This window comes from Apium graveolens, chromosome 7, assembly GCF_009905375.1.
Source record: "Apium graveolens cultivar Ventura chromosome 7, ASM990537v1, whole genome shotgun sequence".
NCBI classification, from domain to species: Eukaryota; Viridiplantae; Streptophyta; class Magnoliopsida; order Apiales; family Apiaceae; genus Apium; species Apium graveolens.
In genome coordinates, this window is record NC_133653.1 from 72,635,213 (window position 1) to 72,651,058 (window position 15,846).

Genomic DNA, 15,846 nt, shown 5'->3' on the forward strand with positions numbered 1-15,846 from the left:
TTTGGATCAACTGATGAATCTTTGTGTAAGTGGTTTTCTAACTGCATGCATAAAGAATTTGATATGAGTTTAATGGGTGAATTGCAATATTTTCTAGGCTTGCAAATTAACCAATCTGCTGCAGGTATTTTCATACATCAAAGTAAGTATGTGAATGATTTGCTTAAGAGATTTGCATTAGAAAATATTTCTGCTAAAGCTACTCCGATGAGTACATCTGTCAAGATCACTAAAGATGAACAAGGTACACCTGTAGACATTACTAAATATCGAGGTATGATCGGCTCGTTATTATATTTAACTGCTTCTCGTCCTGATATTATGTATAGTGTTTGTCTTTGTGCTCGTTTTCAATCTCAACCGAAAGAATCTCATCTGAATGCAGTTAAACGGATTTTTAAGTATCTTAAGGGAACTAGAGATCTTGGAATATTTTATCCTAGTTCTACTTCTTTTAACTTAATTGGTTTTTCAGATGCTGACTATGCAGGGTCACAGGTTGATAGAAAAAGTACAAGTGGTGCGTGTGAATATTTAGGTGATTGTTTGGTTGCATGGCACAGTAAAAAGCAAACCTCTGTAGCTCTTTCTACTGCTGAAGGAGAATACATTGCAGCTGGTAGTTGCTGTGCTCAAATTTTGTGGATGCAACAAACATTGCAGGATTTTGGTATTTCTTATACAAATATTCCAATTTATTGTGATAATACCTCTGCTGTTAATATTTCTAAAAATCCTGTTATGCATTCTCGTACTAAACATATTGATGTTCGTCACCATTTTCTGCGAGATAATGTCTCAAAAGGTAATATTTAGTTAATTTATATCTCAACTGATAAGCAAAGAGCAGATATTTTCACCAAACCTTTAGGTGAAGACCGGTTTTGTCTTATGAGACGTGAACTTGGTATGTGCACTATTTCTCATTAATTCATTTTTACATCCCTACATGCATTCTATTTAGCTTATTTGTGTCAATTATTTGCATAATTCATCTTTATGACTGAAATTGTATAATCGAGTGTTTAATTAATTGATTAATTTAATGCTGGTTTATCTATGGAATTTATTGATGGATTTTTGTGAATTAATTACCGTGTTTGGTTTAATTAGTTTGCGTGTTTCAGTCTTAATTATATATTTTATATGTAATTATTTGATGGGACTCTTGAACTTTGGAACTGAACCGAGTTGCATGCATTTTCTTTCAAGTCTTTAACTTTGATTTGACTACTCCATCTGTTTCTTCTCAATCTCCGTGTGTCTCCTCGTTTTTCGAGATACACTCCACCTTTCTACTTCTATCTCACTTCTACCTCTTCATATTCTTCTCTTGTCTTATTTAATCTCAACTTCTTTTTCTTCTCCTCTTTCCAAACGTTTCTCTTCTTCTTCAACAATGTCAACCCCTCATACTCGATCCAAATCTAAACCCGCTAAAACCCCTAACCCATCATCTTCTTCTCTTAAACGCCAAAGAACTAATCCTGATTCCTCTACTCCAATGTCACCCGAAAAATCTTCTCATCCTAAAATCGTGTCAAAACCCATTCTTAAAGAACGAATTTGTGATCTTGCTCTGCTTCAGCGAGTGGGTGTTGTTGATTTATTCTCCGCTCTCGGTTGTGAACCTCTCTTATCCCCACCAGATGTTATTTACCCTTCTTTGGTTCGGGAATTTTATTCTAATATCTCAATGATGAAGGAGGATATGGTTTATTCTGAGGTTTAAGGTGTTCCGATTGTGTTCAATGCTAATCTGTTGTCTCGAGTTTGTGGTATCTCGTGCTCCGGTGTCTGTCCGTATACCACGCATGCAGCATTCATGGAGTTTCCAGGATTACAGTATGAAGAACAACTGAAAGTGATTCTTGGTGAGAACTTTATTGGTACCTCTCTTAAGCCCATGGTACATGATCTTACTCCACTTGCTTTATTGCTTTTTAAATTGTTTCATACAAATCTTTTGCCTCGTAAGAGCGGTCGTGACCGTGTAACTTATCAAGATGTTGTTTTAATTTCGGTTTTCATGACTAAAACCCCTTGTGATATTGCTTCGTTGATTATCAAATACATGAGTCATTGTGCGTCTCATGAGTCTATGAACTTGTCTTTTCTTGCTTTGTTGACAAAGATCTTTAGACATTTTTCTATTATTTCTGATGATGATAGCACTGAGCCAGTGTCTACTTTGTTTGATCTGTCTGTCCTGTCTGCTAATAATATTGAGATTATTGAGTCTGGTGTTCTTATTTTTGGTGAGGGTCATAAGTCGTTTGGTTCGTTTCCTGAGTCTCCTCACTATATGTCTGATCCTGATCAAGAGGACTCTGTTTTATTGAAATCGTTGTTGTCAAAAGTTTCTGAAAACAACCATCTTTTGGAGTCTCTTAAAACTCAGTTTGCTTCTATCGAGTCCTTGGCATCCCTGACTTCACAAGTCAGTATGATGCGTGCCTCCTATGAGATGTTTAATAAATCTGTTACTGCTTCTCTTGAATCAATAAATGCTAAGTTGGAGATTTTACATGTCCATGATAAGAAGGTGAGTAGGGCTATAGATTTTGAATTTGGTGTGCTTCATGAGGGGATGGTTACCACTGCCAAGGCGTGGGAGGAAGAATTTGTCAAGCTCTTCTATAAACTTGGTACAGAAACCAAGTACATATCTCAGCAGGTCTCTACCCGTAGCATGCCATGGCACCAGAAGAAGGACTGGCTTGGTGATATGACTCTGGCCGAGATTACTTCCCCTTTGCCCCTGCCTGCAGTTCCTCCACCTGAAGCTTTTGGGATGACTCGTGCTGAATATCGTTCGTATATTCTGGAATGGCTTCGCAAGAGGGATGGGAAAGCTCCAAATGAAGGCAAGTTAGACAAACTGTTCTCTGAGTATGGTGCTTCTCCAGTTTACCACAACAAGGGAAAGCGAAAGACTCGAGCATCTGCTCCTGTCGATGTTGATGATTCTGACTAGTTTCTTTACCCGCCTTTTATGATGTTGAGGGGGAGAATTTTTAATGTTTTAATGTGTTTGTTTGATTAAGACGATTGCTTCTTGGAACTTGGTTTAATTATCTGTTGATTGGATGATTTTGGTTGGATAGCACTGGTTTATGTGCTGGATTAAATATTTAAGGTTTTATAACTTTAAGTACTGAGTGCTTGGGTTTTAATCTTGGTTTTTAATCTTATTTGCTGTCCCATTTGTTTACCTGTCTCATTTGATAAGTCTTATGTTTCATTTGCATATTCTCATGATTATCAACTGATTGTTGCATATATACACTGTTACTATCTAACATATTGCAACAGGAGATTAAAGTGTTTTTGATAGGGGGAGCATAACACTTCTTTACCTTTGGCATCATCATAAAAGGGGGAGAATGTTAATCCGTGATTTCTGATGATGCATTGAAGAAGTCTACAGCAAATCAGATTGTTAGTTAGTTAGATAAGTATTAGAGTTTTGTTTAATGTTAACTTAGTTAACTGGATAACCTTTGACTTATCTTTTCAAAACAAACTCTTTCTTAAATAAACCTAACATATTTCAAATTCATTATCTCTCTCAGGTTTATCTCTTTCAAGAAACAATTCTAACGGATTACTTGTTTTACACATTCAAATATTTCAAACCTAATCTTATCTTTTATTATCTTTAAAAGAGTTTGAAATCCATTATATCTGTTACATGTTTTCTATATAAACCGACTTGATATTTTTCAGAAACATACAACTCTCTGCACTTTCCTTTTTTATATCTTTCTGAGAAAAACATCCTCTTAATTACATTCATTGATTATCCAGTTAATTAAGAGTTTATAGTCGAGTTGTAATCTTTCACATTATTATCTTTATATTTGAAAGGAAGGTGTATTGTATCACTTGTCCCGGGTTGTGGGAATATTGATTACAAGATCAAGGCCAAGTAGCTGTGTGCTAGGTAGCTGTGTGCTAGGGAAAGGGTTCTTTCATTCAGGGCCAAGATTGTAATCAAGGAAAGTTTGTAAGTACTTTATTTAAGTGGATATAATACTCTCTATGCTAGTTGGCATGGGGACTTGGATGTAGGCCATAGATTAGGTATAGGGGCCGAACCAAGTGAAAAGATTTGGTGTTCTTGCTTCAACAGCATCGCATGTTTATATTTCTGCACTTTACATTCTGCTGAATATATAGTATCTGTCTCTTTCAGTTACAGTCTGTCTCATTTGCCAAGACAAAAGAGACTGTCGCATTTGTGAACAGTTGCACTTTAACTATTTCTGTTGAGCCTACGAATTTCACTATATTATGTTCATAGTTTAATTAGTTGAATTTTTCCATTCAATATTTATTCTTTAAGTTGTAACATTGTTGTTGTAGGATATTAAGTTTGGAAAACAGGGTTTAGAGAATTAATTTGTTAAAGAAGGCTGTACTTGGGTTCATATAGGTCTTAGACAAAATTTGATTCAAGGGAGCATGGTTATCAGCAAGCTACTGTTAGTGACATGGGAAGGGAGAAAATATATTATTCAATCTTATAATCGTATCATTTTAATGATTAATAATATATTCTTTTAACAGGTAGGTCATTATGGGACTATGACATAGACCATTAGGGCAACAGGTCGAACCTAATGTGTATTTTTTACTTGTTTTATTCATATTCTGCATTGCATATTAATTGTCAACTTTACATATATATAAGCTTGACAACAAGTCATCTCGGCAGTTACATAATTATTCGGCAACTCTTAGAAATTAGTACAAATTATCCATAACACAATTCATGTGTGAGTAGGAGACGAAGATTTTGGATAAAATTCATATTACGCTTATTACATAAGAGAATATAAAAGATAGAAAAATTCCGGCCCAACCCACTTTCCAAAATAGATTCTAAAAAATTTCACAATCTACGACACGTGTATACTAACTTAAAACCGGTATGATGCGCAAATTTTTTTAATTTATATAATTTATATAATTTATTAAATATAAATTAAATTACAACTTTTAAGATGCATATTTTATTTATTCATAATTTTTTATATGATATCATTTGATAATAATTATACACACATATATATTTGCAAAAAGATCTAACGGGTCACCTTATGCATATTATGTAATGTAAGGATATAATTTATATTTTTTTAGAGGTATTTAAATTTGAAAAAAAAATATTACTAATTGAAATATATAGTACTATTATTATTTCTATGTGTTTTCATGAAATATAATTATTTTTTTAATTTAAATGATAAGTTTCATCTCGGTTCGATAGTATACGAATCACATTTAATTTTACTTTAAATTTTTTATTTCCCGAGACCTATTATATTGATAAAATCCAACTAATAATATTTTTTTATTTTAATTTTTTATACAGTCAGATAAATACATACGTTTGTTTAATTCAGATGAATTATATATTTTTTTGTTGAAACTGCTCGAATTTTATTTTTATCATAAGTCTGTTTTAATGTGTATTATTTCTATAATCTTTTAGCGGAATCAATATTAGTTATTATCTTGTTTTAGTCTGAATCCATTACACCGACTAAATTCAAATAATTATACTTAGTTTGTTTTAAATTTGTTTTAAGTTTGACTAACAGTATAATTTTATTTTAGTTAAGATGAATAGTATATATTTTTTTGTCTTATTTTAATGTCATTACACCAACGAACGATTTATCTATATTTTAAGTTTGAAAAAAGTATCATGAATAATATGGATATAAAAGCAATCTTGTGTATTATATAAACCTAATTACGATACCGACTAACTTACTTCCAAATTTTTAATATTTTGGCGCGCAATGCACGAATGTTTTATTTTTCATTTTTTAAATATTTATTAATTTGAAATAGTTAAAAAAAATTAAATAAGTTTAAACAGACAAAAAACTTACCGAGTTTTGTTTGATTTTATTTTAACTCTATCTTGAGTTCTATACATCATATTTCGACGATTTTACGGCCAACGCAAAACTCACGAATTAATGTTTAATTCAGTGATGATTTAAAAAATTTGTCCAAAAAGTATTATCCATAATTTGAAGAAAAAAATAATTACGAATTTTACATTATTATTATATTTGATTTAGAACACTTACGTTGTTGGTTATAAATATTCTTTTATTTTAAATTTAACGACTATGATCAATTTGTTTAAAAATCTAACGCTTCATATTAAATGACAGAACATAGCACGATGATTTCATTTCCTTTATGAAAAAATAGCCAAGAATTCTGAGAACTGTCGCAACTCAACATTTTAGCATTTGAGAATGATTAATTTTGTATAGAGTAATTTTCTAATATGATTGGAACACATATTCTCATTATCCTTCCTAATCAACCATTAATTGTCTCTTCCTGACCTAAAAAACCCATTAATTGTCTCCTAAAATGTAAATTATAATTATAACAAGTCTATGACACCAGATGCATGACATGCACGTGCGTACCAGAGTGTAAAAGGGAGAAAGATCTCATAGATTACGTGACAAAGTTAAAATAATTAAGAGGCGTTTACGCATGTGGCTTTAGATTATGACTTAATAAAAAATTCAAATAATGTGAAGTTGGCGACTGGTAGTGGAGTTAACCAACCTTGTCTATTTAAAATTACATAAATTTCACGTGCTTTAAATTTTATTTCTTGTGTTGTGATGATCCACCGCCGATTTCTTTATAGTTTTGTGTACACTTCGTGTCCAAGTTTTGATTTATAAACCACGTGATATAAATCTAAAATCCTAGTGACCCACACACAGCACTCCCCATATAAACGCACAACTCATGCATAATACATAGCTAGCCACCGTTTTCTTGTCATCCTTTTGTGTGTGTATATATATATATTGCTCATTCAGTCATTCATCTTTCATTACTGCAATATAGACTATAGTTATCTATAATACATTCATATAATCTTCAAGATCATGGGAAGAAACTGCAACTTGGAACTTGGCCTTGTAACATCATCATTTGATGATCATACAGCAGAGAATACGAACCATAGCCAAATTATGTATCTCTCTCTCTCTCCCAATACTCTCTCTCTCCAGCATGTGTATGTTATAATGTTATGTCATGTTTATTGATATTTTCGGATTGGAATTTTTGTTGATTAAAAGGAAGGAGGAGATGAGAAGTCAAAATACACAGCGGAAGCGGCAGGGTAATCAAAAGCTTACGATTTTCTACAATGGAAGAGTCAGCTCTTGTGATGTTACAGAGATTCAGGTTCGTTGAACATAATATCATAGTTTTGATTCTGTTTTATCATATGTAGTATGTACTTATTTTAAGTTCTTGCATGTATAGTTGTATATACATTACATGGAAAGTTGATGTCGGCTATCATTTGCGCTGGATGTTTATTTTTGACTAGCAAATACTCTTTTAGACATTCTTAAACTTCTTGCAGGCATGTCTACAAATTTATACCATGTACCTCAATTCACTATTGATTTAATATTAGACCAGTTTAATCGTTTCCTGATAATTCAAAATATGTATATATATTTTTCAGGCTAGATCTATTATATCACTTGCAAGTCAAGAAATTGTGGGAAGGAAGCCAATGACTCCAACTTGCTCAGATAAATCAATGGATTCGTCGTCTCCAGAGCCCCAGCAGTCATATAAGCAAAATGAAAGCCTTTCTATGAAGAAATCGCTACAACAGTTTCTCCAAAAGAGAAGGAGTAGAATCCAAGCAACATCTCCTTATTCTACTCACTAGCAAGAATTATTTAGTTTCTCAATTTTTGATTCGTTAATTTATTAGCACAAGAAGAATATACTACATATATGTATGCGATATTGAGTCCTTTTAATTTTGCTGATGATTTGTAGGCTGTAGCAAGTAGAGAGAGATGAAATAGAACATGTAATTGCTATTCGGTTATTTTATTAAGAGTTAGTAGTTAGTTTTTTGATTGCGTTGCATGATTTGGTAGTCCTTGATTTGGTAGTCGAAACTTCCTTCCGTCATCTCCAATAGGGTGCTAAATCAAGTTTGTGTATTTTGTTAACTCATCAATAATATTAAATATATTATTATCTGTTTTTTAAATTATGTGTTTGGCATCTTTCTTACTAAAAGTGGTAAAGTTACTCCACCAATTAACACTTAAAATCGTCAAACTATTTATATGAAAATATAATTTAAAATAAATATTCATGTACATATTTTTACAGGGACACGTGACATTATTTTTCTTTTGGAATGGTATAAAGGTTGCCAAAAGTGACTATTTTGATTGGCATTCCTAAATCTTCAATAAAGAGCAAATAAGAGCGTCATGTCATGTCATCTCATATCACATTATATTTTGACACTTTTTTTGAGACTATTGAACATACTCTTATGAGTTGGATGGAGAACAACTGTCATGATCCGACCTGTTTGTATAGTCAAATAGCGAGTTAGTTATAATTGGCGGGAAAGGGACTAGTATATTAGCCTAATTAGTTAAAAATGAGAATCTATTGGGGAACATTTGAGTTGTAATTATGTACCTATTCCCTTTCTGTAACTCTTGTCAAACACGCATCTCTACATTCATATAACAAAATACAATTTTGTATAGTTCGATTCTTGACAATCGGTATTAGAGCTCGTCATATCTCGGAATTGTTTCGTTGCAATGGCAGATAACACAAGATTGAAGAATTCTGAAGATTTGTGGAGAGAACCGGAGAATCAAATTCAAGCAATAAGTAATTCTTGTCATAAGAAAATTATGGAGAGTCATTCAATAATGAAAAATTGCTTAATCGTTAAGATTAAACAACTGATGTCGTTGGTATCTGGGTGTGATGCGAAGATTGAAGCTTACAATGCTTCAATGGAGGAGAGAATCAAGTCTAAGATTGTTGGGGTTTTCAAGAACTTTAATTTGGAGAAAACTGTAATATCCTCGGAAAAAACAAATTATATATATATGATAATACTGGGTAAAAAAATTATTAATAATATAATATTCGAAGGATAATTTTAGGATAAAGAGTATGGAATTAATAAAAAAAAGGGATAAATGTTAACCAAGTTGTTATATTTTAATGTGTTGGCCTCATATTTATTAAGCTAGTTTTGCTTATAATGGGCTTAAGAATTTATCAAGGAAGATGTTATTTAGGTATTAAAAAAACAGAAGATATAGCTAATAAAATGAAAGTTTGAAAAAAAAATAGAAAACATGAAACGTGGCTACATGACATGTGAATTAGCAGCAAGGTAAAACACATGGCAAGCAAACTTGATAACACGCGGTGATCACTCCTGTTATGGATTAAAACTACTATATATAATTGCTGTATTTAATACTAAGGAACGTGAGTTTCGAGGCTCGATGTGACTGCTCTTGTGTTTCGTGACTCAATCTGCCTTAACAAGATGCCTACGTACCTTGCTGATTGCCAAGGATCAAGTCAAAAAACGTAGTTCTGATTGGTGGGGGTGAGACCCCTTATATAGATGTGGGAGTCCTTGAATTGGACTTGGTATAGGAGACTTGGTGGATAAGCCTCTGAATTAGGATAGACTTAGGAGTCCTAGGAAGTAGGAAGCTGATTCCTTATCCTTTTAGGTCCCCTTGGGGTTAATCTCTAAGGACTTATATCCTCATCGGGACTCTTTTCAACATCTGATTTCTCCCTTATTAATTAATTACGAAATTAATTAATAATCAGGGCTTTTTGGGCCTTTTTTTTATTCCACCAGGCCTGATCTGGTCCGTCAGGCTTAACCTTTCTGGTCTGAATATTATACATCTTATTATTGGGTCCAGCAGCCCATTATTAATAAAATCAGGATTTATTTATCCCTATCATTTGCCCCCCAACTTTTGGGAAACATTGATTAGGTTTCACAGAAGTTAAGTCTATTCATTCCCTTACAGGGTTTCGTTCTTGCGTAAAGTGTGGAGCGACCTACACGTTTACAACGAGTTTTTCCTTTTATTCAGGAATTATTTTGATTTCCAGGAATTTTTCCCTTATTTCCGGGATTTTTTCCCTAATTTCTGGATTTTTCCCTAATTTTTCTGGGATTTTTCCCCATTTTCTGGAATTTTCCCTAATTTTTCTGGGATTTTTCCTCATTTTCTGGAATTTTCCCTAATTTTTCTGGGATTTTTCCTTATTTTCTGGAATTTTCCCTAATTTTTCTGGGATTTTTCCTTATTTTCTGGAATTTTCCCTAATTTTTCTGGGATTTTTCCTCATTTTCTGGAATTTTCAAATTTCCAGCCCTTTTTTCGACCAGGATCCTAGTCGAAATTTCGACCTGGATCCTAGTCGAAAATAGGGGTCAGCCTTGTCATCCTGGTCGAAGGATTTCGACTAGGATTCACGACCTGGATTTCGACCAGGATCCTAGTCGAAATTTCGACCTGGATCTAGGTCGTCAATTCCCCACTTTTAGCTTCTGATTTTGAGCCCTTCGACTAGGATTTCGACCAGGATCCTAGTCGAAATTTCGACCTGGATCCTGGTCGAAAATTCTTTGGTTTTCTTGATTCCTGGTCGAAGAATTTCGACTAGGATCCACGACCTGGATTTCGACCAGGATCCTAGTCGAAATTCGACCTGGATTTTTAATCCTTATTTCTGTAAAATGCTTGTCTAATTCGACCTCATTCTTAGTCGAAGTTTCGACCTCAATTCAGTTCTATTTTTTTCCGCTTTTTTCGTGAGTCTAGTCGAAAAATTTCGAGCAGGGATCACGACCTGGATTTCGACCTGAATCCTGGTCTTTTTTCTCCGTTATTTTCGGGTGTCTGCTCGAAAGTTTTTGAGCAGGATTCACGACCTGGATTTCGACCTGAATCCTGGTCTTTTTTCTCCGTAATTTTCGGGTGTCTGCTCGAAAGTTTTTGAGCAGGATTCACGACCTGGATTTCGACCTGAATTCTGGTCTTACATCTTTTTATTTGGGCCTTACATTTTTTAAGGCTAAAACTGAATTTTCCAAATCCTAATTGGATTTGGGCCTGGATTTCTCTATTGGGCTTTATCAAATATTACTGGGCCTCTTTATTGGGCTTTATCAAATATTACTGGGCCTCTTTACTGGGCTTTATCACACCCTGTTTAGAATGCCCTAGAATTCCTAGGAATATTCTGGAAGATGCTTTTTCCTGGGCTTTTTCTCATGGGCCTTTGTTCTTAATGGGCTTTTTGTCCCTTCAACTTCTTTTTCCTCCTATATAAAGGAATGAGGAAAGGTCACTACTCCTCACTTCCTCATTTCTTTGTTTTCTTCTTCATTCTCCTGCTAAGATTCTCAGAGCAATAACAGCAAGTCGGAGCTCAAAGCCTTTCTCAGGAGTGCTTTTTCAGGTAAGATTTCTCCCTTTGTTTTTTTGTGTTCATTTTTCCATTGTGTGCCATTTTAAGACAGCCTATTTACGTGCCTCATACCTTTTTTCAGATGGCTGACAAAAGAATGACTCGTTTGGCCAAGATGAACGTGGCTAGAAAGTCCAATGATTTTCCTATTCGATCGAGGTATACTTCCTTAATCGACATGATCAACACTCGAGGGGACGAGTATCCGTCTGATGCGCATCTGGACGCACACGATCATATCAGCGCCTTACGGGATCCCAAGGAGCTGGAAAAGTTGAGCGGCTGCTTCAGAATCAAAGAACCTTTTAAGCTGGTTCTTGCAGGTCCGGCCGACAGGGCCTGTCAGTGGAAGAAGGACGCGCTATGCGTCTATAGGGATACTCTAAGGGCAGGTATTAGACTCCCTTTTCATCCATTCATTCCTTTACTTTTGGCTGATGTAGGCATCAGCCCTTGCCAGCTTCCCCCCAATTCCTGGAGGTTGATCCTATGCTATCTGTCGCAATGCGCCAAGCACAGCATCCCCACATCTGTTGCTGTTTTCAGGAAGATTTTCCAGTTCAAGAACAGCCCCGATAAAAGTCCGGGTTGGGTTTCTATCAACCAACGCCCCACTATCCCCCATATTGTGAATGGGAAATCCATCCCTGACAACAATTTGGGGTGGAAGAAGGATTTTTTGTTTATAGTTTGGGAGGGTGGAGACTGGGGTTCCCTATTTCGATCTTCTTTTGGGATTGCCGTGGATGGGAGCCCAAATGACATAGCTTTGTCTGAGGAGGAGGCTAGAGGTTTCAACCTCCTGACGCAAGACAACGGCACCTCCCATTCTTGGGATCTTATCCGGGAGACTGTCCTGGTAGAACGCGGCCTCTCGCCCGTTCATAAGAAAAGTAAGTTCCTACCTTCATCTACTTTATTTCCTGCATTTTTATTCCATTAGTTTTCAACTGACTTTGCTTGTCGCAGTGGCTGAGAAGATTGAGGAGGCTACGAAGCCAAAGGACCTGGAAACGACCAGGATGAAGAGGGCTGGGAAGATTTTCAAAGATCCTAGGCTTGGTGATCGCTTCCCTGAGTTCCTCCTTCAGGCTATGGAGCCAAATGAGGAAGGTCCCAGCCAGGTTTTGCGCACCAAGCAGAGGCCAGGGGCCTATTTTCAACCTGCCTGGGGGATCCGGGGCAAGGACTCAATATTGGGCAGCACAGCCCTGTCCAAGGAATGGTCCAAACATTCCATCTCTCCGGTGGACTATCAAGACTTTGTCCTCCAACAGGACTTAGAGGGGAACGAGCTTTTTGGAGCCCAAGCCCTGGCGACAGTACGCACTTTACTTATGCCTTTTACACTTTTCTTTTCATGCTTCTTTTCTAAAGTTTTGCTATTTCTCTTGCAGGCTAACGCCCATTTTCAAGGGGCAATTCACCAAGCTAAGGCTTGGAAGGTTGGCCTGGAAGATGCCAACAAGAAGTTGGAGGAGGCCAACCAAAAAATTGAGGCCCTTGAAGCTCAATTGGCTTCTTCCACTTCTGACCTGGAGACGGCCCGGGCTGAAAACGTAATCTTGAAGGCGCAGAAGGACAAAGCCTTTGACGGCTGGATGGATACCCAAGAATTCAAAGACCTGATGGTGGAGCATGACGCCCTTCTTCACCCAGTCAGCTACAAGGAGGGTTGGGACGCTGCTGTGGAGGCTATCCAGGATGAGTTTCCCGAGATCCTTGAGCAGTCGCCCTTTCCCTGCCCTGTGCGGGTTCCAGAGCTTGGAGGCGTTACTGAGAAGCTTGCTGGCATGATCAGGGATGGAGAAGAGGAAGATTCTTCTGAGGAGGAACTCGAGCCTGCTACTAAGAAGGCAAGGGTGGAAGAACCTTCAAAAGTAGTGCCTCAACAGCCATCATCTCCTGCAGAGGGAACTTCCACAGGGACTTCGGAGGGTTCGACTGAGACTTCTGAAGAGACGACTGAAACTTCCGAGGAGTCGTCGGATAGTGGTTCTGAAGAATCTCAACCTTCCAAGGCCTAATTTTTTTTGTATATCTTCTTTATGAACTTTATTTTTATCAGAAGTTGTTACCCTTCGGGGTTAAATTTTGTATGTTGCTCCTTCGGCCTCTTATCATTATAGTCTTAATGTGCGTTTAAACATCCTTTAGATAGAAATAACTTAAAACTCTTTAACATGAAGTCTGGTTTTTCAAAACCTTACATAGCATGGGTTCGACCCTAATCAATAATAACTTGACAATGTAAATTCTACTGGAATATAAAATCCTACGCAAGCAAAGCTTCCAGGTGCTTTTAAACCTACTTGCCATAAGGACAAGTGAGAATCGTACTTCGCCTATCTTACACGTAGTAAACCTTCAGGTTTTGTGCGTGCCAGGTCCTCGGGACTTCAAAACCATCCACAGTCTCGAGCTTGTAGGTTCCTCTACCTTGAACACTCTTGACTCTGTACGGCCCTTCCCAATTTGGGGCAAGCTTCCCTTTCTGTCCGACACCAGAAGCCTCTATTTTTCTCAAGACTAGGTCACCTTGTTTGAAAAACCTCTCTTTAACCCTTAGGTTGTAGTAGAATGAAGCCTTTTTCTGATATTCTACTATCTTTGCGTGTGCTTTATCTCGTACTTCATCGATTAAATCCAGGGCTAACTTCTGCCCTTCCTCATTTTCTTTTTCATCAAAAGCCTGAATCCTTGGAGAAGAATGTGATATCTCCACGGGAACTACTGCTTCCGCCCCATATGCCAACATGAAAGGAGTTGCATCTGTCGTGACTCTACAGGTAGTCCTATAAGCCCATAATATGGGAAGTATCTCATCTACCCAATTATTTCTCGACTTTTCGATCCTCTTCTTTAGTCCATCCAGGATTATCCGATTTGCTACTTCCGCTTGCCCATTGGCTTGTGGGTGAGCCACAGAGGTGAATCGTAACTCAATTTCATTTTCTTCACAATACTTCTTGAATTCCTCATTGTTGAATTGCGTTCCATTGTCAGTGACGAGGATACGGGGAATTCCATATCGGCACATAATGTTTTCCCACAGGAATTGTGCAACCTGCTTAGTTGTGATTTTGGCCAAAGGTTTGGCTTCGATCCACTTGGTGAAATAATCAATGGCTACAATCAGAAACTTCCTTTGTGCTGTGGCCATAGGAAAAGGCCCTAGAATATCCATCCCCCACATAGCAAAGGGAATAGGTGAGTTGATAGAGGTCAGCATCTCGGGGGGTTGTCTGGCGACTGGTGCATGCTTCTGACAACGATCACACTTCTTTACATATTCTTTGGCATCAGCCATCATTTCTGGCCAATAGAAGCCTAAACGAGTTATCTTATGAGCCAAGGCCCTGCCCCCAAGTGTTGCCCACAAATGCCTTCATGCACTTCCTCAAGAGCCAAGCGTGCCTCATCGGGCCTGAGACACCTCAAGTAAGGAACCACGAAAGATCTTTTATATAGAATCCCATCTATCAAAGAGTACCTTAGTGCTCGAACAGTTAACTTCCGTGCCTCAATTGTATCGCTTGGCAACCAACCGGTCTGAATGTGAGCCTTGATGGGATCAATCCATGACGTCCCCAAGCCTACGGGAGCCACAAGCTTAACATCTATGCTTCGTGACCTCAAAACACGAAAGTATACACTCCCTGAACTTTCTTCTATCTCAGATGAAGCAAACTTTGATAGCGCATCTGCCTTAACATTTTCTTCCCTTGGAATGTGCTCAACATGGCATTCATTAAACTGGGTCATCACAGCCCTTACTAGGCGGACATATTTAGCCATTGTATCATCCCTTGCCTCAAATTCTCCCTTTACCTGGGATATGATCAGCTTTGAGTCTCCACGGACCTTTAAGTTTTTGACTCTAAGTGTCCCAGCTAGACCAAGGCCAGCTATCAGGGCTTCATATTCTGCCTCATTATTTGTGGTTGGGAAGTCTAGCTTCATAGCATACTCAATTAAGAACCCATCAGGGCTTTGCAGAACCAATCCTGCTCCACTGGAATTTGTTTTTGATGCTCCATCAAAATAGAGAACCCAATATTCTTTCTCCTTGTCCCCATTGTCGACTCCCTTGTCTTGAGGTATGGTATCTTCCTGCCCCCCGACTTCTTGGTTGGGTATGGTACATTCCACCACGAAGTCAGCTAGTGCCTGGGCTTTTATGGCCGTACGTGGCTTATACTTGAGATCGAATTCTCCCAACTCTATTGCCCACTTAATCAGTCTCCCACTTGCCTTGGGACTGTGAATGATATTTCTCAGTGGCTGATTTGTTAGCACTTCAATTTGGTGAGCTTGAAAATAAGGACGCAGCTTTCTTGAAGCCATAACCAAGGCTAAAGCGAATTTCTCAATGGCTGAATAATTCAACTCAGCACCATGCAAAATTTTGCTGACATAGTATACGGGTTTCTGGACTTTCAGTTCCTCCTTAACCAACACCGCGCTCAAGGCGCTTTCTGAAACAGC

The 15,846-nt window shown here is 37.2% G+C and overlaps 1 protein-coding gene across 1 annotated transcript; it reads left to right on the forward strand.

Moving 5' to 3' along the window:
- Positions 1–6,794: 6,794 nt before the first annotated feature.
- On the forward strand, positions 6,795–8,069 carry LOC141672457 (protein TIFY 5A-like). The gene is made up of 3 exons (XM_074479062.1): positions 6,795–7,030; positions 7,137–7,245; positions 7,535–8,069. The coding sequence occupies exons 1-3, from the start codon at positions 6,942–6,944 to the stop codon at positions 7,745–7,747; spliced, it is 411 nt and encodes a 136-aa protein (XP_074335163.1). The 5' UTR covers positions 6,795–6,941; the 3' UTR covers positions 7,748–8,069.
- The last annotated feature ends 7,777 nt before the right edge of the window (positions 8,070–15,846 follow it).